This window comes from Engraulis encrasicolus, chromosome 10 (assembly GCF_034702125.1).
Source record: "Engraulis encrasicolus isolate BLACKSEA-1 chromosome 10, IST_EnEncr_1.0, whole genome shotgun sequence".
Taxonomy (NCBI): Eukaryota; Metazoa; Chordata; class Actinopteri; order Clupeiformes; family Engraulidae; genus Engraulis; species Engraulis encrasicolus.
This window is the reverse complement of record NC_085866.1, coordinates 48,628,491-48,651,559: the sequence shown is the minus strand read 5'-3', so window position 1 is coordinate 48,651,559 and position 23,069 is coordinate 48,628,491. Positions and strand designations below refer to the sequence as shown.

Here is a 23,069-nt window from a genome sequence, read left to right as displayed (position 1 = left end):
GTTGTATTTCTGTCTGTCCGTGTGCATTGTCAGGTAAGGATTTCAGAGACGCTGATAATTTTTCTGTAGTTATTATTTCCCTCGGTTGTGCATGCAGAATATACCCATTGCTCCATTTCTTCTGATTCCTACGTATTCATTTTTCTAGCACTGCAAAAATGAATTGGAACACAACCTTTTCTTTTCCTTTCAGGGAATTTCCTTTTTTTAATCAAGGGAGAATAATGACATCCATCAATAAGCAAGGATTTAGATTAACATGATTAATATGGCTGAGACAATTTGACCTCTGTAATCAATTCTAAAACATAAAAATGAATGAATCTGAAGAGACTCTGCTATTATGCATAGTGTCACCTTTGGAGGTTTCAATGTCGCTGATTCTGGTGTATCAGAGCTGCAGTAAACACGCCCATGGACTTCTCTAGAATCAACAGTCAGTCCAATTGGTTGGTTGTAGTGTTGTGTCTTGAGGGCCAGAGGTTTACCGTAGATGGAGGAGTTGGGCACGGACGCCCTCATTATTCTCCCTCATGCCTATGTATGTATACATGCTGGACAGGAATGCTGCCACATCAACACTACACCAGCTGTGCTTGGAGGACAAGCAAACACACTTCCTCCTCTACCTACTCTTCCTCCTCCTCCTCCTCCTCCTCCTCCTGCTCTCCCTCCTCCTCCTTCTCCCCTGCCCAGGCAACTCACTAAACCATCACTGATGTTGGTCAAAAAAAGTTAAGCTATAGGTGACTTCTTCAAACTGCAAACAAGATTTCCACTTGCCTGCAGCTTAACTCTTTTGATTAAGATGGCCTTGATGAATGCTATGCGAAACATCTCTGATGCTGCTTGTGAAAAAAAAACATAGTTTTGCCAAAGCCTCGGCTAATCTATTATTTTTTCTTTCTTTCAATCTCCTTTCGTCTTTCGATCTCCCTCTCTCTCTTTCTAATAGTGCCCACGGCGAGCATGACCAGGCTGGCACGCTCCCGCACCCACTCGTCCTCCAGCATGGGTTCAGGAGACACCCCGCGGAGCCGCACCCACACCAACAACTCGCAGCTAGAGGGCGCCGTGGGCGGACCGCCCCAGAGCCAGCCGCAGACCATGGAGGTGTCCTGCTAAAGGGGGCCAGATCTACTCCAAGCCCCTCCTCATCTCTCTCTCTCTCTCCGCACCTTTAACTAAGACCACCACCCACCTCTACTGTCTCTGCTCCAACCCTCAATCCAGTCCAGACAAGACAGACAGGCTCTCCGTGCATATCTTAGTGCTTTAGGGTTTGTTTGATTATCTCTCTCGCTCTCTCACTCTCTTGCTCTCTCTCTCCCTCTCTCCCTCTCTCTCCCTCTCCCTCTCCCTCTCTCTCTCGTGCGCTCTCTCTCTCTCTCTCACACACACACACACACACACACAGTCCCTCATTTGTGTTGTCTTATCTATCTATCTTCTATTCATTCCATAAACCCTATCGAGTCAGAGAATGTTTTTTGTTGTGATGAGTTGATAGGAGATGATAGCTGGTGGTGGTCCGCTGTATTTCGTTGCTCCAGGTCAAGTCAGCAGGCGTACGTACGTCAGACAGTGCGTTTCCTCGACGCTTGCTCCTCTGTGCTCTCTCCTTGTGTGCAGAGTTTTTTGGGTTGCATTTCCTCTCGTCAGCTCTCATCCCAAACAAACACCAAGCCCTCCTCCTCAACCAAATTCCTTGCTGTCACTACAGATGACATCCGCTTATCACAGGCCACCCGTGATCAGGTTGCTCTGTTTGTAAATAACACTTAAGAAGGGTTCTTGCAGCACAGGAAGTGAGGAGTGGGCTGGCGCTTGGGGCTCGGGCTGGGGGTGGGGATGGGGATGGGGCGTGTTTTGTTTAGGTCATCAGAACATGGTCTTCAAAAGAGAGCATCTCTGCACATGTCTTTTTCCTCTATGTCTTCCTCCTTATAGATTAGACCAAATCATAAACCCCAGAGTACATCAATTCTCTGTGTCTTCTCTTCCCCCACCTCAACCCATTTTAATGTCTTCGGATATTCTCTTGGTCTCTTTCTCTCTTGGCCCTCATTGAGTGGCAAACCAATGAATTTTTTTGTGGTCTTTGTTTTCTATTATTATTACTATCGTTATTATTAATGTTAATATTATGTTGTGATTTGTGACACCTTTTCCTATTTATGATTGCAAACTAGTATGACACTCTTCTTTCCTGTTCTGTATCTCCGTACCACAAGACTAATGGACAAGCATGACCCTATCGTTACAGTTAGGTTGATGTCGATGAAAGTGTACTTTGGGATTGCATTCGTCTAGATGTGTCTCTAGCGGGTAGACAGCATCTTTGTTACACTTGTCTTCTGTGGAAAGAAGGTCAACATTTCAATTGACTCCAAGGTTAATAAAATGAGTAGGTGAGTTTCACATCCCTCCTTTGGCCAGTGGCTTATTTGCAGTGGGTAGCCATCTTTAGCCTGCCAGCTTTGTAAGGGCCTCTGTAGTGCCTCTGTGGGAAGTCAGAGTCTGTTTTTAACAGTGACCTGGCAGAAAGGGAACCACAGAGTACTACTGACATTTCAAAATACAGTACCCATCCTACCAAGGCAAAAGAGATGCCTGATATGGCAGCCTTTTTGTGCGCCTCTGGACCTTTTTACCTATTTGGAGGTAAAACCAAAAATGCATGGTTGTTTAGTAAGATGGACGTTTTGTAAGAGAGAAAGGTTAAACCATGAATTTTAAGACTTGACTTGTCCAGGCCCCAACAACTATGTGGGACTGCGAACCCCATCCATCCATCCTAACCCATGCGTTTCTTTCCCGAGGTTTTAGTTTGTCTTCTTCTAATGAATATTACTGTTTTTAATTTGTTTGGGTTTTTTTGGATGGGTATTGTTTATTGTTCTCCTTTACTGTACCGACACCTTAGGTGAGCTTCTGGTGAAGACGCGTTGTGCTTTGTCCTTCAAGCCTGAGGGAGGTGTTGTACTTCAAACTGTATGCTGAATATATCAATTTGTACCGACTATGAAATAAAGCTAGAAGTTGTACATAAAGTGGTTGGACTCCTTGTTTTTTCCCTGTGAAGTGTATAGCTAGTAAAAAAAGAAATCATATTATCTTTCCTTAGTATGACTGTAGTATTACTGTAGATCTGTCAGTGTTTCCCACAGAAATTTTGGAAACTATGGGGGCAGCCGGGGTTTATTTTGTCCGGGGGGGGGGGGGGGGTGGGGGGGGGGGGGGGGGGGGGTGGGGGGGGGGTCTTCTCACACAGGCCTTTTTTTTGGGGGGGGGGGGGTCTTCTTGGCGGGGTCACACGGGCCTTTTTTTGGGGGGGGGGGTGTATTCTTGCAGCGTAAATGCAAAACGGCAAAACAATGACTACAGTATGACATTGGCGCATGGAGAAACTGTAGGCCTGGGCCTATATTTCAGCCATATATATTGAGAGAAATAAGGCTACATAAGATTTTACCCATGACTTGTATAATAGTAGTACATTGTCATTGTCAAAAAATGCAGTACAGTGAATAATTTCTGTTTACAACACAGTTTCATTCGTCCCTCATGCAGGGGTCTGGGAAACAATAATAAAACAAAATAGGAGCAGAGATAATAATTTAAGAGCACTGTGAAATTGTTAACGCATAGACAAAAAGGGTCTTAGAGGGTAGGCTATGCCTTTTCCCCCACACATATCTGTAGGCGTACACATTCTACATGAGGGGTGCTGGTCACAGGGCCAGTTTTTTCCAAATTCCTCCCATTAAAAGGGCTGAACAACATATTACACATTTATGTCTATATTCACATTCATTACACATTAATTTCTATATGCAGCCCGATGTCTCCTCTGCTGTGTCAATGAAGGTCTGTCACCAAACTCATTACAACTGTAAAACAAAGCCTAGGGAGTGTTAGTAAACTCATCCCAACTGTCCCTTCTCTGAAGGTTTTTTATATTGCTCCCAAACCCAAGTAAACTACAACAACTTGACTAGGCTTTTGATCCCTGTCTTTCAAGCACTTGTGGTTCTCTCTATAGCAGGGGTGCCCAACCTTTTTTTAAACCAAGATCTACTTTTGAAGTTGATGGTCTGCCGTGATCTACCAAGTCAAATTCAAGGATGTCAGTATGAAAATTTAAGACCACCATTTATTAATCACCATTATTATAAACAAAAAGTTTTCAGTAGGCTACTATGGCCGTATCTTTTCAGTGTGTTTTTAAAGTGTGTTGAATAGCCTATCTTTACAAAGCAATGCAGCACTGATAGTATGCAGAGATAATTTCAGTCATACACAAGTCATAAACAACTGAAACAATTTCAAAATGATAAACATTTGGTATATAAAAGGCACATAGGCGCCCTATTTCTAAAATATGATGAAGCATTATCATGCCTTCAGTGGTATAGGCTACAAATTAAAAAGGGCTCAGAAATTCACCATTTGTTATGAGTAAATAGTAGGCTACTATGAGAGAGAGAGAGAGAGAGAGAGAGAGAGAGAGAGAGAGAGAGAGAGAGAGAGAGAGAGAGAGAGAGAGAGAGAGAGAGAGAGAGAGAGAGAGAGAGCAATGAGAGAACTCATTGGATTGGTTAACACCCCTGTTAAGTGTGACTTCTTCTATGAAGGTTTTTTTTTTCCAGCTCTCTGGGACAGTAGCACAGCAAAGGCTTTCTATTGTGAGTTTGGCCAATCGTTTTGTCCACAACTGAAGCAAGAAACAGCACAAATTGAAGTGAATTCCATACATGTCAACAACTAACATTTCCCTTACACGCAACACGCGATGTAAACGCAGTTAGCGATGATGCATGCGACTAGCGATTTGGACGAAGATCCTCGCATATCGGCGTGTCATAACGCATGGTTGCGCACATGTTCTGTTACTCACCCGATGTTACACGTGTGCACACATGAATCAACTGTAATACCCTTACGGTCCAGGAGGAAAATGCGAAGGAAATTCAAAATCGTAATTCAAATCGTTTTTAACAAAAACGGATATCGTTAAAAAAAAAGTAAAAGTAAAATTTTTTTTTTTTTTTTTTTTACATTTTCGTAAACTATGGCGGCCAAATTTAAACTATGGCGGGCCGCCATAGTTTCCTCAATGTATGGGAAACACTGTCTGTAGACTACCATATTAACCTTTGGAGAATAGATCATTTTAACCTGTTTAGAAACCCTTTCCAAATCTTGACTCAACCCAATTGTCAAAGCTTCCTTTTTATTTTTATTTCCTTTAATGTTCATTCAGACCTCTGTAATGGTTCACATTCAAATTCTCATTGCTGCCTGTTGTGTGCCCAAACCTACCATGTTACCTTAAATTAATTTTAGGGCTGGGACTTCACGTGATTCATTTCGATTAGTTAACTACACAAACATTAACACGATTTTAAAAATTATTCATTTTAATTGCACAGTGTAGTTCCATAGTTCTGGATTAGATCAGTTAGATTACCTAAAAAATGTCAAAGGTCTGTTGATCTTGGATAATTACCACATATAAAAAAACAAAGATCAATATTTTGTTGATTAAGCTTATGTTTTGTCATTACTCAAAATCCATGTAAAAAATACTTTTCACTGTTGTCAAGTCAGATATCAATATGTGATTAGTTTTGATTAATTCATTTCTAAGCCTATAGTTAATTTAAATAAAGATTGTAATCAAGTCCCAGCCCTGATTAATTTTGATTTATTTGAAATGTATTTTTCCATTTTCAATACTGGGTTAGTTAAACAGGGTCAGCAGATGTAAGTCACATGCATGCAAAAACTCCAAACAAACAAAAAGAACCTTCCTGTAGCAGCCACTCATTTCATTTATTGGCCTCTACACTGATGTCAGCCGGCCTATAGATCATCGCTCAGAACCCCCCCCCTTTTTTTTCTCACAAATTCAATACGGGTTGACTAAAAAATGCTGAGCAAACAAGAAACTAACACAAACCACCCTGTAGCAGCCTCTCATTTCATCCATTTGCCTCTAGTACACTGACCTTCGCCCTGGTTTGACTAAACCGCATCAACATTGCCCTGTATAGTGGATCATACAACCGTGCTGACATCACCAGCACGCCTCTTGCGTCAGTAGCCTTTTCCACTACGCTGACGCAGGCAGGAGCGTATCTATTGCCATTGCTTTACCAAGCTGCAGGCAGGCTGCCGGGGGTCCAGAACCCACACTGGGCTCAGCAGAGAGGTAGAGAGTTGGCCTGAGAGAGAGAGAGAGAGAGAGATCAAACCACATAGACATCCAGATAGGCAGGAGGTGGCCAGATCATTAAAGGCCATCAGAGTCTCAGGGTGGTAATGAATGACGCCTGATGATCGCCTCCCTGAATGTTAAGCGCAGGATCGTGAGTCGGTGATAGAGACACCATCTGCCTGTGCACTAGTTATGGCAGTGAGCTCATGTGGTCGACATCAATAAACCTGCCTGATCATTTACTAATGTAGACTTGAGACATGTCACAGAATTCGTCACATCTTCCCAAAAAAACTCCCTTATTTCTGAGAGCACAACTTTTTGTTGCTAATGAATGAATTTCATGAGTATATATGACAATAAAGCATCCCGTGTCTTGTATATTTTTCCATCCAGAACTTATGAGCATGGTGTATGCGTTCTAGGAGAGGCACTCAGTTCCAGTATATGTGAGAGTCTGTGTTTCATTGGAAGACATGTACAAGGCCCCGCAACACCACCAAACCCATGTACTTTGATGGGGTGACAGATAAACGATGATGTGTGCACTGCAAAGTGTGATCTGCAGCACTTTCAGTTATGCAAACTTCATGTCCGTAATGAGTAGGCATTTCTTTTTTTAGCATCTCTCCTTTAGAAGGGCTTATTCAAGCCTAGATGAGGTTTGTTTATCTCTCGTAGTCTTCAGTAAGCCACACAACTTTCCAGCTTTGTTGCTTCATATGTTTGACTCTTATCTTTTTTCTGTGTCATTGGACCACAGGTGACATACTTGAGGCACGTTCTATATTTAGTCACAGAGATGCCAGATCAGATTAATGTGAGCTTGCTGCTACTGCTGAAGCCCCAGGATGCAAGCAAGCAGCACTCTCCTCGGCCTGTTGGCCTGTCATTTACACAGATGAATTGACAAGTCTTTTTACCGTTTGATCTCAGCACAGCATTACTTGATCTGTTGAATTGGTCTGATTTCAGAATGGTTGGCAATTCTTTTCTTCCACAGAAAAATTGCAGACGTGCTAAATCACTCATCTGAAATGTCGAGTTAATTGATGTTCAAGCAATGCATGTGGCCAAATTATGAGGCAATTGTATATCTAACCTTGGTCAAAGGCCATCAATAAAATTGGACTGAATGAAGGACATTTGCCTCACAACGGCTTGGAAGGAATCATGGTGATTTAAAAAAAAAAAAAAAAAAGGAGATGCACCTCATGTGCAAGCTGAGAGTTCTGTTACCATGGTATTTGTCACTATGACAATGGCAGGAGAACCATCAATTTGTAACAGTCCTTGATGGCGAGTGTGAAGGAAAAGGGAACCAATAATTACCATTGTGTGAATGTGTCATCCTCAATGACCCAAGAGCACCACGGTTGAAAATCCTTTAGTGACCTTCCTAAAACTCAAGGAGGCACCACTATGGACCTGCAGGTCCAATTGCATCCACAATTCAGAGGGCAAATGTGATGGTCCACATAATGATGATGCTACTGTGTATAGGCATTTCATTTTCCCCAACACTGGTGGTGGCATCAGTGAATGAAGTGAGCCTGAAAGTTCCTTTGAAATTAATCTATTCATGCTGGTAGTTTGGGGGTATTTTCTGTTCTTGAACTGCAGTTTGCAGGCATGGTTGCACCAAGGCGCCTTCATCGCTGAACATCAAGAATGTGGCATCACGACCTTGGTGGAAAGTCCCTGTCATTCATACACACCATAGATCAGCATTCAACTCAGCAGCTCTGCATAAGAAGTGTAAGTACCTAGTACACTGTGTGGCAATGAACTGGGAATTAAGAGTGTGTGCAAACTGAAGAGACTGGTTTGATCATGCATTCTGGCTTGGCTTCTCTGGCTCTGTACTAGGTCTCTCTCTCTCTCTCTCTCTCTCTCTCTCTCTCTCTCTCTCTCTCTCTCTCTCTCTCTCTCTCTCTCTCTCTCTCTCCCCTCTCTCTCTCTCTCTCTCTCTGATGTCTCAGGGGGTACGTCATGTAGCGAGGGGGGTGACACAGGAAGTCACAGGAGTACCTGATGTAAATAAAAGCACCCCGACCTCTCAGCTCCTTCACCTCAACATCTCTCCACTGCATATCTCTAATATTGAGCACAGCTGTGGTGGTGGACCCACTAAGATTGCATCAGCTGGAGAGTAGTTGATGGAAGAAAGAAAGGGAAAGAGAGAAAGGAAAGTGCTCTTTCTGGTGCCATTTATCTTTGCTGACTTGGTGGCGAGGAAGAGATGAGCCACAAACTCTGAGCATAGTTTCCTGTCTGCTGTAGGAGGGCCATTATTCTCAGTCACCTGGGTGACAAAAACTCTCGGTCTGACTTTGAGTCCCTCAGAACACCAGAGGAAACCACTGCTCTGAGCACGGTGAACATTTTTCTGAGCTGCCTGTAGCGTACTACTTTAAGAGCCGAACTGTGGACTACCTGAAAGACTCAAGCCTCGCTCAAGAAACTCAACATTGCAGGAATAAATTCACAATGTGGTGAGTTTACCATTCTTAATATTTGAATTTCAATTGTGATATGAATACATATTAGTATGAGTATATTAGTTTGTTCACACAATTTTGCTATACAAAACTTCGAAAGAAAACCTACATCAAACATACTGTTGACAGAGACCCAGTGTTTTATGTTTTGTGAAAACTCCAAAAGGAGAAAATGAATCATTACATAGTTATGAAATTCATAGATTAAGAATCATTGCATTGTCTTGTCTTGTTCTGTACAGGCCCTAACTTAACTTCATCTTTGGGTTCACAAAGAGTAAAGTATGTGTTATAGTGGATTTGTGGAGTTTACAGTTTTGAGTATTCTTCCAAAGAGATGATAAAATCACTTTTCCAACAGCACATCACATATGCCATGTGCACATATGCCATGTGGCAAATACTTTAAAGATATCCTTAACGCCCGCCAAGGGCTCCTCAATGCCCCTTGAGGGGCTGTAGTGCCCCTGTTGAGAAACATTAATTTAGAGCATGACATGGCAATGGTGACTAAAATGTACCCTAAAAAAGCACACTGCACATGACTGCTGTTTTGCAGAGTTGTGACAGAAAAGATGAGGTGGTTCGGTTTAATTAAACATGGAAACGTTCTACATGACCATGTGTTTGTTGCTAGAGTGTTTACATTAACGTTTGAGGTGTTGGAATGAAAAATTACACATTCCACTCCTAACTGATTTCCCTCGTGGCCGGTCGGCAATGTTTCCATTTGTTGACATAAGCATATATAACCAGTGTTTTCCCCCTCCCACTATGTTGGCTACATTTTCAGATTAGATGCTGAAATCACTGAGAGTGAACTTTTAGGGCTCATCTAGGCCTACTGTATCTGCCTTGTAGTCGTAGCCTATACAGTAGGCCTACATGTTGTAGTTGAATTATATACTCCAAGGCCTAGTCTGGTATTTTTCAAAATAAAAACAAGAACATAGTACAACATCTCCATGCACCGGTCCGAGAACCATGCACTAGTCACTATTATATACAGAGAACCATGCACTAGTCACTATTATATACAGAGAACCATGCACTAGTCACTATTATATACAGAGAACCATGCACTAGTCACTATTATATACAGAGAACCATGCACTAGTCACTATTATATACAGAGAACCATGCACTAGTCACTATTATACACAGAGAACCATGCACTAGTCACTATTATATACAGAGAACCATGCACTAGTCACTATTATATACAGAGAACCATGCACTAGTCACTATTATATACAGAGAACCATGCACTAGTCACTATTATACACAGTCCTATTCAGGAGCCGTGTGGTTCTTGGCTGTCGTCAATGCAGTGTCATTATGGCGGGTCACAGGGGGCAGCAGGGCTATTTTAGCCTTTCTGATATGAGCTCTGCATGTCGGACATGAGGACCCTGGTGTCACCAGGCTGGTGACCCATCGAGACCCATCTGTGGAAACAGGTGTCCATGTTATGTGGTCACTCATGGTTCAATGTTATTAGCCAATGTATATACTGTATACCTATCATAGTTTGGGTTTCAGATGGTTACTCTTTGTGTCGTCCGCATGATGTAGGCCTATAGTCAGTGTAAAAACATCCTGTATGATCGGAAATTGATCTGTTCACAATATAGTATCTGCTGAAAGAAAAAGGCAGTGAAGGTTTAGCAACAGATTTCCAATTAATACCCTCCTCCTTGCCTCGCATGTTTTTTTAAATGAACAAAAACAGATGGGTTTGAAATTACTTAGAATTTAGAAATGTGAGTTATGTTTTGCTGCAAGTCCTCCAGCCTCTTCCATTAGAAACTAATTATGTGATAGACCTTTTAGCCTAGCATGTTGTGTTGTATCACCCCGATCCTGGACACTTGGTATCTTTAATTAGTATTTAGTAATCTTTTTTCATTCACTCTTTATCCCGAGTCACCAATTTTTCAGAATTGGGGTTGTAGTAACCTATCAGAACAGTATGTCCTCCGCGAAATGGTCTGTGTTAAGCCTGATTTTTGGATTGAAGCTGTATGTGTGTCAGGAAAGTCTGTTACATCTTAACGTAATGTAATACTCTGGTTTTTGAAGTTTCTGACAATATGCAGTGACAATGCCTTTGTTTTAGCCTAGTGTGTGTGTGTGTGTGTGTGTGTGTGCGTGCGTGCGTGCGTGCGTGCGTGCGTGCGTGCGAGAGAGAGACCGAGACAGAGACAGAGACAGAGACAGAGACAGAGACAGAGACCGAGACAGAGACAGAGACAGAGAGTGTGTGTGTCTATCTGACAGATTTTGCTGCTGATAGACACTCAGCAAAGCAAGCAGCGCTGACCCAGTTTGTTAGGGCCTAGTAAATAGCAAAGGTGTTTGCAGCTTACAGCCAGGTGCATACAGGTATGAAATATTGGACTAGCATTAACTCTCATATCTTCTCAGTGCTCACTAATGGTCAGCTAAGACACATTGCACTTCAACTTTTGATCTATCTCATATTAATGTAAAAAATCAGGTCCTTCGATTGTCTCTGAAGAAGAACTATTAAAGGCTTCTAGCGGTAACTATACTTTTTGTGGTGCAGGCTGCTGGTTGAGGAGCTGGTTTTCGGCTTCCTTCCTGGCTCTCTTCGCTTGTCTTCTGTGTGAAGACCAGAGTGCTAAGAATAGACGAGCACAATAGACCATGACGCCCACTTTGACTGATCAAAAATGAATAAATGAAGACAGATTAAATAAGTGAGCGAGTGAGTAAATGAATAATTATGGTAAAACACATTCTCAGGGGGCGTCTCGGTTCATTTCCACTTGAGCAAAATAAAAAAGCCTGTCTCCATGACAACAGCACATCAGCATGATGTGTGAGAATGATTAGCATACTGGGATGTGTGAAATTGCAACAACCAGAGACCACAACTACATTAATAGCAATAAAGACATCTAAACTGACAGAGGAAAACAGAAGTGGACCAGTTTCTCTAATCAAGATTGCACAATGTTCTAGAGTTATGTGTATAAGTTGAGACAGCTATAGCTGGGGGCTTAAGTTGTTTTGCATCTTTCAGTCTGATGTAGCTGTTATCAAAATATCTCAGTCGTTGATGTATCACAGGCATATTTAGATGCTATAAGGACATTAAATGAGACGGTAAAATAATAACAAAAACAGGCATATGTATCATTCACAAGCCACTTTCTTATGTACCTGTATATGCATTCACAGTATGTAATTCATATTGTATTTATGTGTTCTTTATAATGCCTTTTTGACAAATTTCCGTTATTCTTGTCCCCAGCCTAGACCTGTAGACAAAGACCTCCAGAGTGCAATGGGTGGCGGGCCCAGCAAAGACCACCAGGAGCCCAGCACACAGGTCACCCTGCTGGGCCAAGAGGGGGACCCTGAGCCGGTCACGCTGGGTGAGTTGAGTTCTGACAGCTTTGGGCCAGTCTGGGATGGTAGCCAACCAGCCAGCATGGGCCCTACCTCGCACAGATGTTCATTACCAGTGGAGAGCTGCATACTGACCCATTTAGCTCAACTGCTACCACTACAATGTAAAACTTTGCAGCCAGTTAATGGTAAAAAAAATACTGTAATTTGCCCTGCTGCCTTAACTTTAAAAGTTAAGTCAACTTGAGAAAGCCTCGAGTTCAGTTAACATATAAACTTAAGTCAGCAGGGAAACTTACTTTTTTACGTTTAACTGACTGCAATGTTTTGCAGTGCACTACTACTAGGCCTACCACTACCACTACCGCTACTACTGTTCCTGCTACTACTACTACTAGTAGTAGTACTGCTGCTACTACTACTACTACCACTACCACTACCACTACCGCTACTGCTGTTCCTGCTACTACTAGTACTACTACTAGTAGTACTATTAGTAGTAGTACTTTGCCCTCCATTTTTTCCTTGTGATCTTTTAGTCCAGCTCTCTATTTTTGTTTTTAATTTAGTTAATATCAATATAGTATGACTGTTAGATATGACTTTTACATATATTACAGATACAATTTTAATATGTAGGGACAGTCGTGGTACAGTGGTTAGAGCACTGAGTTGGCAACCCAAGGGTTCCCAGTTCAATGCCCGACCGAGCCACTGCTGAAGTGCCCTTGAGCAAGGCACCTAACCCCCACACTGCTCCCCGGGCGCCGCTCAGCAGGCATCCCACTGCTACGGACTAGTGTGTGTATGTCAATGTGATTCACTAGTCCAAATGGGATGATGTGCAGAGAAAGAATTTCCCCTAGGGGACCAATATTGGCTCCAATTGGCTCCAATTGGCAATATGTAGTTTAGGACGGTAACTGAACACAACACATTTTATGCAATCAACCAGCCACTCCGGATTTTGAAAGTGTTAGAACAGTACTCATAAAGTGTTTTGCAAGATGTCATGTTCTGTCTTATTTGACACTTGGTGAGGGAGGCAGATGCTTATCGAGTAAAACCGCAAGAGTGACGGTAACAAAGAGCAAGAAGAGAAAGGCGCAAAGAGCGAAATATATTTAGATACCGGATGAGGCCAGTCTCTCTCTCTCTCTCTCTCTCTCTCTCTCTCTCTCTCTCTCTCTCTCTCTCTCTCTCTCTCTCTCTCTCTCACACTCACACACACAAACACACACACACACACACACACACACACACACACACACACACACACACACACACACACACACACACACACTCTCTCTCTCTCTCTCTCTCTCTCTCTCTCTCTCTCTCTCTCTCTCTCTCTCTCTCTCTCACTCACTCACTCACTCACACACACACACACACACACACACACACACACACACACACACACACACACACACACACACACACACACACACACAGTCTCTCTAAGTCTCTCTAACCACTACCTCTCAAACCGGAACAGTTTAGACAACTTAAGAAAAGTAACACAGCCCTCCCTCCCCTCTAATAATGCTTAGGTCAGCGTCTTGATGCTTGCCTACTTTAGTCTTGTGTAGATGTGTGCAGTGATGGAGGCTGCGTGCTCTGCTGTGTCCACAGACTCGGGGCGCTTCGTGGCGGTGGCTCTGTATGACTATCCCTCCGGGGGTCCGGCCGAGGTCTGCATTCGGGTCGGGGAGAGGCTCACCGTGCTCTCAGAGTAAGCAAAACACATTTGCATCACTAACTCACTAACATACACTAATATGGTTGAATATCTCTCTAAATATTGCCTTCATGTTTGTCTTTACGACGTAGATTTAGTGATGACTGCCTAGTTCTAATAGTAATTGTCTGGCTAACTTATTTTACGATTTCTTTTTTTATTGTATCTAAATTGTGTCAACATGTAATATTGTGCATTTTTTTACATTGTACTGTATACAGTATTTCCTAATCCTAACCCCCTGTGTTACCATGCAACAAACTATTACATAACGTTACATACTTTGTTAAACTGTAACTAATAGAATTAACACATTACAATATCTCTCATTACTGCATGTACGCTTTATCCAGTGAGGGTGAGTGGTGGAAGGTGAAATCTTCAGTGTCGGGGAAGGAGAGCTACATCCCCAGCAACTACACCGCCAAAGTTTACAACAGGTGAGACGAGGCCTTATGGTCACATCATGTTACTTTGACAGCCAAACACCTAGCTATCATCACTATAAATTAGACTATCAAGGAGATTATAAATGATGACAATATAAATGAGACTATGAAGGACATATCTGTTGCAACTCTGTGATGGGAATGGCACTGTGGTAGCTGTGCTCAATGCAATTACACATACAGGTGTAATAGTTTTACACCCACACAGGGAAGGAAATTAAAACCAAAGGTAAAATTTCTTGCAGTACAACATTTGTGATATATGTAATAACTTGTCCATGTGGTAAATCTTATGTTGGTAAAACGAGTAGATCCTTGAAGACACGTATAGCTGAGCACCGCAGCACGATTAGATGCAAAAATTTGAATTATCCTGTTCCTGCTCATTTTGTTGAATTCAATCACCCCATTTCATCCCTTAAATACATTGGTATTGAGAAAGTGGTTTTGCCCCCTAGAGGGGGTGATTTAGACAACTGGCTCTCCAAAAGAGAACACTACTGGATATACAATTTAAAATGTTTGAATGTTTAAACAACCATTTTCCACTCTGCACCAAAATATTAAGTGTTGATGTGTCCTTGAAGTAGCACGATCAAATTTGCTGTTGCGGTTTGCTTTTTTATGGTATGCTATTGAATGCTATTGTTGAAAACCACGCTTTTGACTGCTTTGTGGAATTTAGCCTTGACGATATTTGGCTCATAAAAGGCCAGGTGACAGATGTGGGTTGGGTTACAAAAGATTCTTTAGTTGTCAGAACCGAAACCCTCATCTTTCAAACCAGATCGTTCTCAATGACGTCACAGGTGTTCTAGAGGGGGTGTTATTTTGGAATGGTTTATTCTAGCGAATATAGGCCTACTGTATAGTAGGTATTTCCTGTGTGGGTGGAGTTTTGATTTGATACTGTAATGGCACGCCATTCACCTACAGTATTTATGCATGTGACTGTGTGGGACAGCATTTGTGTGTGTGTGTCTGTCTGTGCGTCTACTGTATGTGTGTTTCTTGATGAATTTTAGAATGGGACCCCATAACACCTCTGTGTGTGTGAGCCTTTGTACAGGTGTGTGTGTGTGTGTGTGTGTGTGTGTGTGTGTGTGTGTGTGTGTGTGTGTGTGTGTGTGTGTGTGTGTGTGTGTGTGTGTGTGTGTGTGTGTGTGTGTGTGTGTGTGTGTGTGTGTGTGTGTGCGCGTGTGCGTGCGTGTGTGTGCGTGCATGTGCGCGCCGCGCACGCATGTACGTATGTACGTGTGTGTGTGTGTATGCCTGTTGTATGTCATAATTTCCCGAAAATCACATTTCTGAGGCGTGCAGGCTTGGCTTTTCTGACACGTCGTCTCCATCTCCACCTTAACTACTCATTCTGTCCAGCTTGCTCTCTCTGGTTGTCCCCATCCCCCACCCTCTCTCTCCTCTCTGTGCTGTGCTGTGCTGTGTGCTGTAAACATGCCCCACCGTGCCTCTTCCTGTTTACCTCTAGCTGCTGGCTTCTAGCGCATTTCCTTGACACTCTAGTCTACAGTCACCCCGCCTGACCGTACATTGCATCAACTATTTGTTTTTTCCAGTTCCCTTTTCTTTTTCTGTCGATATCAGTTTTTATCAAGTTTCTGTCACATCTCTTCACCCTTTTATCTGTCACTATTTCTCCAGCCCTTCCTCCCTCTCTCTTTCTTATCTAGTCTTAAGAGTCGAAAGTGTCTAAAGAGCTTTGTTGCAAAATGCCGCATAGGGTATATACATTTTGCGGCATTTTGGGAAATTGACATTTTTGTATCGGGCATTCCATTGCCGTACATTGCAAAAGACATTTTATATAGGTTTAAAAACGTACATTCTCAAAATATTTGAATGGCAAGAATTTACACATTGACGATAGGACGTCTAGCAGGCTTGTACGAAATTCCGAATGGAAAGAATTTCAATTCAAAATAATGCCATAATACGAACACTAGGTGGTGCCATTACCTTGCATTTCTTTGAATTTAATCTACACCACCCATTGAAATTACATAGAACACCACCACCTAGTGTTCGTATTATGGCATTACTTTGAATTGAAATTCTTTCCATTCGGAATTTCGTACAAGCCTGACGTCTAAACAGTCTTTTCCAATAATAAAATGCAAAAGCCAAATATGGTGGATATGTTGTTTTGAAATGAAATTCTTCATTTGGAGTCTGTAGTTATGCTATATTATGACTTGGTCATTGAATTATAGAAGCGACAAACATATAGAAGGGGCTTTCTTATCATGTTGCCTAACTATAAGGGTTTAGAGACTGTGTTGAAAGTGTATAGAGTCTTAAGTAATATATTACGACTTGGTCATTGCCATTCTGGTAGCAACAAACTTATAACAGGGGCCTTCTTATCTTATAGTCTTACAACTAATATTTGCAGGCTGTGTTGAAAGTATCTTGTCAGGGAGGCAGTAGTACGTATACCATTAAACAGCTTTAGGATTTAGACAGCTTGACTCGGTTGTAAGTGCAAGTTAATTGTAGACAATTTGTAAGACTAGAGAATAAGCAATTGGCCTTAAACGCCTTACTTATGTATGCAGCCATTTTGGGACCCCTCTACGCAGCAAGCTGTCACAGACCTCAACTTGCTCATTCATTCTGGTGGTGGTGGTGTGTTTCTTGTTGTTGTTGTGCAGATGGCAGTATACAGGCCTGAGCAGAGACAAAGCAGAGGAGCTCCTCCAGTTGCCGTATAACCAGGCAGGATCCTTCCTCATCAGAGAGAGTCAGTCGGAGGAGGGTGAGTACGCACAACGAACATGCACACACACACACACACACACACACAGACACACACACACACACACACACACACACACACAGACACACACACACACACACACACAGGGAATTATCTCAAGATATCGACACATTCATGCACGCACGCACGCACGCACGCACGCACGCACGCACGCACGCACGCACGCACGCACGCACGCACGCACGCACACATTTCAACAAAGTTGCAGAACGCAAAAAAAAAACACTGAATGTCTTGCTTCAATGATTGTGAGGCACATTCTAAGCTCCCCGCTTCCTTCCTGTGCCCCCTTACTAGGTGCCCACTCTCTGTCGGTGCGCAGGGCCTCTGGTCCAGACTACAGGGCCGTGAAACACTACCGCATCCACCTGATGGAGAACGGCTGGCACTACATCTCCCCACGCCTCACCTTCCCCACCCTCGCCGCGCTGGTCGACCACTACTCAGGTACTGAGTGAGGATGTGCGTGTGTGAGATAATAAACTTTTACATGTCTGAAACAAAAGAACTTGAATAGATTTTAAATAATCGTTTTGGGCTTTAAGTGCCTTTATTGTGATAGGATAGTGAAAATACGATAGGAAACTGGCGGGAAAGAGAGATGCGCTAGTGTTGGGAAATTACTCAATCCGCACTTGAACCGTACATGGTAGGGGTGCTCTACACTGACTGTCACATCCCCACATCACTTCCAGTAACTGAGTAATATATTGTGCACATTTGCAATTAACTACATAGTGAACAAGTGATATTTGGACACAGTGTTTGTCATTGATGTGTCATTGCACAGGATTTGGTCAACTTGCTCTGCAAAGCCAAAGAGCAAATTTGTTATCAAAACCATTGATCAGAGTTTGCAGTGTTATAATGTGGACATGATGTATGCATTTACTGTCAGTAATGACCTCACACGTCCCATCATAACTTCTGATAAACATGACATGGGTTGTGAGTTATGTCAGATGTAGCGAATATGATTGACTACGTAGATAAGCACTGTGTAAGCCTACTATATTGATCATATTTAAGGTGGCTCTGTGAGTAGGTCTTACATCATACTTACATCAGTCGTGTTTTGTACGGTTTTGTACTCTGATGATAACACACCAGCGAAGTTGTTCTGTCATTCAGTTTTGGGAAGGAAACCGCATTTGCAGTTTTTCTTCTTGAGAGATACAGGTGTACAAACCCCAACTCCGATGAAGTTGGGACGTTTGGTAAACAGTGAATAAAATCAAAATGCTATCATTTTCAAAACATTCAATCTATTCATTAGATGGAGAATAGTGAAAAGACAACATATTAAGTGTTAAAACCGAGAAAAAATATTGTTTTGGGGGACATATGTACTCATTTCTAATTTGATAAATCCAACACGTCTCAAATAAGTTGGGACGGGGATCAGTGAAATTTAGTAAACATCCAAATAAGATCAAACAACAAAGAAGAACATTTCAAAATGAATTGTACTGACGGACAATATAGGTGTCCAGGTATAAGATCATCACAGAGAGGCTGAGTCACTCAGAATTAAAGATGCAAAGGGAATAATTACCATAGTTATTACATACATTTTTGAATTCCCTTTGATTTACCACGATTGAGTGTATATAAGACATATTTTTCTTACTAAAATCATTGTATAGGTTCATGACACCATGAAATATATATTGGCTGTAGTCTCACTCTAATTCCTGGAGTGCTAGAGCTATTGAAAATTGACCATATTAAGAATGCTTAATGCGTGCAAATGATACAGGGGTGTAACATTCTCCTAAGCACCTGAGCTCACTTGAAATAAACCCAGAAGACATGGGAAACTGTCATTTGCTTACAGAAGTCAGCAGAAGTTGTAGAAGTCCATTCTTTTTGACAATAATAGAGCATTGCACATCCTGTGCTACAGTGAAAATGGACCATCCAACTTGTGTTAGTGCTAACTTCAAAAGTCAGCCTCCATGATGGCATGCGGGTGCTGTAGTGCATTGGTTAAGATGTTCTCACTCATCTGTAGAGTTAAATACAGTGCTGAATGGTATAAATGGGTTTTAAACAGCATGAAAAGCCACTCATGCATTATATTTTGAAGGGAGATCTTCGATTACTGCCACATAGTAAGGTCAAATTGCATTCTCTACTATGTTTTAACAGTTTGGCTCCATCATAAGGACCAGCAGGTGATAAAATGGTGGGCTTTTGGTCAAGACCTGTCACACTGTAAGCACTACAGAAAGGAAAACATTGCAAAACATGACAAGGAATACACCCACCATTTAAGCTGGTGAAATCATGTCCAAGATAGGAATTAACACTGTTTTTTATATAAAATCATCTCATCGGTTAATGTATTTAACTGTTAAGTATTGTCTTTTGTTTTGTATTTAGTCTTCCTCGATATTTGCTGCCATTTATTGTCCCCGTCCCAACTCTTTTGAGACGTGTTGGATTTATCAAATTAGAAATGAGTACATATGTCCCCCAAAACAATATTTTTTCTCGGTTTTAACACTTAATATGTTGTCTTTTCACTATTCTCCATCTAATGAATAGATTGAATGTTTTGAAAATGATAGCATTTTGATTTTATTCACTGTTTACCAAACGTCCCAACTTCATCGGAGTTGGGGTTTGTACATACAGTACACATGCTGAGTTCAAAGACAAAACGAAAAGAAAAATACATTTAAAAAAAAATTATTTAGAGTATGAACTGCAAACATGATAGCTGATTAATTAAAGTAGAGCCAATAGCACAGTATTTTAATGTGAGAGTGTTCACAGAGTTCACTACAAATTGTAAAACCAAACCAAACCTTTGCTATACATAGGTGCAGTGTTATTACATCAATCAGTGAATCAACCAATCAAACAAACATACAGTATTCTATCATCATCGGTATATTGTCATACTCATTCATCAAGAGAAAGAGAAAGAAAAATGTGGATAGCAATATTTAATTAGGATATAAATAAATAAGATTATAGCCTGTATCGACCCTAAGTTCATCAGAATGGCATGTTCTTATGTGCTGTGTTTTCTCCTGCTTCCCAGAAGTGAGTGATGGGCTGTGCAGCCTGCTGAGGGACCCGTGCTACATCCAGGGCTCCAACAATGTTCCTGTGGTAACAGGCCCCCCACCCCAGGCCGTCAGGAAGCCCACACTCAACTGGAAGGATGTCAACAGGTGAGTGGGCTACTCTTGCCTTCGGTAGCACATACTGGACACAACGCGCACACGCACACGCACACGCACACGCATACGGACACGCACACGCACACGCACACGCACACGCACACACACACACACACACACACACACACACACACTTAAAGCTAAATCATACCATAAGTCAGATTTGCTTTTGATCATGTGAGATCCGATGCTTCTACTTAAATATTGGCCTTTTCTTAATGTTCTAGTGTGCACCCTTCCAAGTGTGTCAGCCTTATTAGTCACACCCAGTGATTGGATACTCCACAGAGTTCACCAAAGAGTCCAATCACTGGGAGTGACTAATTAGGCTGACAAATGTGGAAGGGTGCACACTAGAACATTGAGAAATGGTGGTTATCTTCCTATGCTATTCCTCCATCGCTCTCATGATCCTCTGCTTTTCTGGTGGTGGTGAATGAATGTCCATCTCTGGTTTCCTTCCAGCTCCATGATCTTCGGCAAAGGCAAGGGTGACCTGGAGGAGTCGCCAGTCAGCGAGGGTCTGCGGGAGGCCATCAACTCCTACCTCTACATGACTGAGGAGCTGGGGGAGTGTGACCAGGCCTGGGACACCTGAGGGGAATGGAGAGAAGATGTCACATCGTGGTGGTGTGACCATGATGTGTGGCGTCATCGTGGAGTGACCACGGTTGGCCAAGAGTGTGACCAAGCCTGGGACACCTGTGGGACGGGAATGGAGAGAAGATGTCACATCGTGGTGTGGTGTGACCATGATGTGTGGCATGCATCGTGGAGTGACCACGGTTGGCCAACATGGCACGGTTCCTCCCATTTCCCTCCTCCAGCAGCTACGTGAAATGAAAGCATCTGATTGGTCAGGGTGGAGGAGACGGAGATATGGGTACCTGCAACTGTGGACAATGTCACATTGCGAAGTGATCACCATCACGTGACGTGGGTAGCCAGGCCAGGACTGTCGACTGCACCCCGCTCTACATTTCATGTACCTCCAGCAGTTGGTTTAGTAATAAGGGTGAGGGGCACCTGAAACTGCCATCTCTCTCTCTGTGACCAAGGAATTCTGGACAGTGTCACACCGTGGACTGACCATGTAATGCTGACTGACATGTGGTAGCCAGGATAGCGCCACCTAGTGCCTCCGCTCAATCCTATTTCCCACTGCCGGCTACATATCGTATTGTGAAAGTGGCTGGAGTGTCAGGGTTAATGTCGGCGCCAAGGGGTTGCTTGCGGGTGCCTGAACCTATAGCATCTGTGACTGTAACAAAAAAAAACCCTCTGGACAGGGTCATATCACGGAGTGACCACGATGACCAACACAAAGTGAAAGTGTCTGTTGTAGTATCATGGCACAACATGGGACAGTTGGGATGGCGGGAACAGGCACGTGTGGCTTCCCTCTTTGGATCTTTGACCAAAGAACGCTATGCATGTCCGTAACTACCATTGAGGACACAGAGGTCATGTCCTCTGTATTTATTTTCTGTAATGTAAAATTTATCGATGATGAAAATCGATTTATTATCAACAATGATAAATTCAGTCTGTATACGCCATCCCCATTTATCCTCAAGGCAGAGATTAATGGAAACAAACTTACGAGTTTGACTGAAGTGTTTGAAGCATTCTAAATGTACAGTATGCAGTACAGCGCACAGTATTTGACCTCTGTATTTGAAGATGTCTGGTTGCGGGCCGGCCCTGACGCTATGCAGGATATACTCTAGAGGCCTTCCCAGAGCGGCGGAAAAGCAGAACTGCAAAGTTGCCACTTGTCATACAGTAACAGGGATTTCTGCATATCTCCCCAGAATGCTGATGGTCAAAAACTACTTGTGACTTGAGATGTTAGTCCTGAGAAACATGTCTCAGGATTCGTGAATCTCTGTTTTCAAACTGGTAGACAGACCAGCTAAATTATCCAGGTCTTTCAGTAAATCCCAGTGACAGTGGTTCACAAGTGGGTTAACGCTCTAGTGGTGTCTGGTGCTGGTTGGCAAAAGTGAGCTGACTGTGTCCAAATACTGTAAATTCCATATGTATTGTTTGCCTACTGTATGTAACAACTTGATTATGCAAATAATGCATTTGATCATTTATGCATAACTACAACCAGCCTGGTGTTACCATGTGTGCCTCCCTGCTCCAAGTTCATGACGCTAGACTGTCCCTATGACAGTCATGAAAGGAGAGAGTGACAGGGTTGTTTTGGATAAAGTCATTCATTAAATTAAAGCCGTTTTAGCATGGTTCTGGTCAGTCAAACTATATCATTCTGGCAAAATAGTGATGGTAGTAAGTGCACAGTTTGTAACACGTAGGCCTATGTTACTGTAGGCTATATAAATGTCTGTAATTATATGTACAGTAATTATTTAGTAATTTATGTGAACCTGCAGACGCGTTCTACAACTAAATCTGTTCTAGAAAGGAGATAGACAGCCATGAAACCGTGTGGTGTCTCTTTGTCTTACTCCTTTATTTTCACCTTGCTTGTGTTTTCTCTGAAGAAGAAACCACAATGTGCCAGGAAATGGTAGAGGTGTGCGTGCGTGTGACATATGTAACTTGTGTGTTATCTGTATCAAACTAATAAATGATTTAAAATTATGAACGTGATATTTTGTGTCCTTTTCCCCAACAAGACTTCATGAGAACAGATAATATTTAGACATAGGCAACTTTTTATTAGGATTGTGGAGCTATAGGTGTAACTTATATCATACTAATTATTAGTCTGTATCTTCCTCCCAATTAAGTGTAAAAAACAAAAAAACTCTCAAAGG

At 42.3% G+C, this 23,069-nt stretch overlaps 2 protein-coding genes across 4 annotated transcripts in view; both read left to right on the top strand.

The window, feature by feature from the left end:
* LOC134457265 (protein NDRG3-like) overlaps window positions 1-3,053 on the top strand; it is a 41,562-nt gene extending 38,509 nt beyond the window's left edge. For both annotated transcript variants that reach the window (XM_063209178.1, XM_063209177.1), the window contains exon 14: window positions 956-3,053. In XM_063209178.1, the coding sequence (XP_063065248.1) occupies window positions 956-1,125 (170 nt within the window). In that variant the 3' untranslated portion in view covers window positions 1,126-3,053. The remainder of the gene's footprint in view (window positions 1-955) is intronic.
* A 5,338-nt stretch (window positions 3,054-8,391) lies between these two features.
* sla2b (Src like adaptor 2b) lies at window positions 8,392-21,869 on the top strand. Of its 2 annotated transcripts, none has more exons than XM_063209156.1 (8): window positions 8,392-8,718; window positions 12,005-12,128; window positions 13,738-13,837; window positions 14,197-14,283; window positions 16,962-17,065; window positions 17,384-17,533; window positions 20,142-20,271; window positions 20,746-21,869. In XM_063209156.1, the coding sequence occupies exons 2-8, from the start codon at window positions 12,038-12,040 to the stop codon at window positions 20,876-20,878; spliced, it is 795 nt and encodes a 264-aa protein (XP_063065226.1). In that variant the 5' UTR covers window positions 8,392-8,718; window positions 12,005-12,037; the 3' UTR covers window positions 20,879-21,869. The 2 variants fall into 2 exon arrangements, with proteins under 2 accessions (XP_063065226.1, XP_063065225.1); XM_063209155.1 differs by having other exon boundaries at window positions 20,139-20,271.
* The last annotated feature ends 1,200 nt before the right edge of the window (window positions 21,870-23,069 follow it).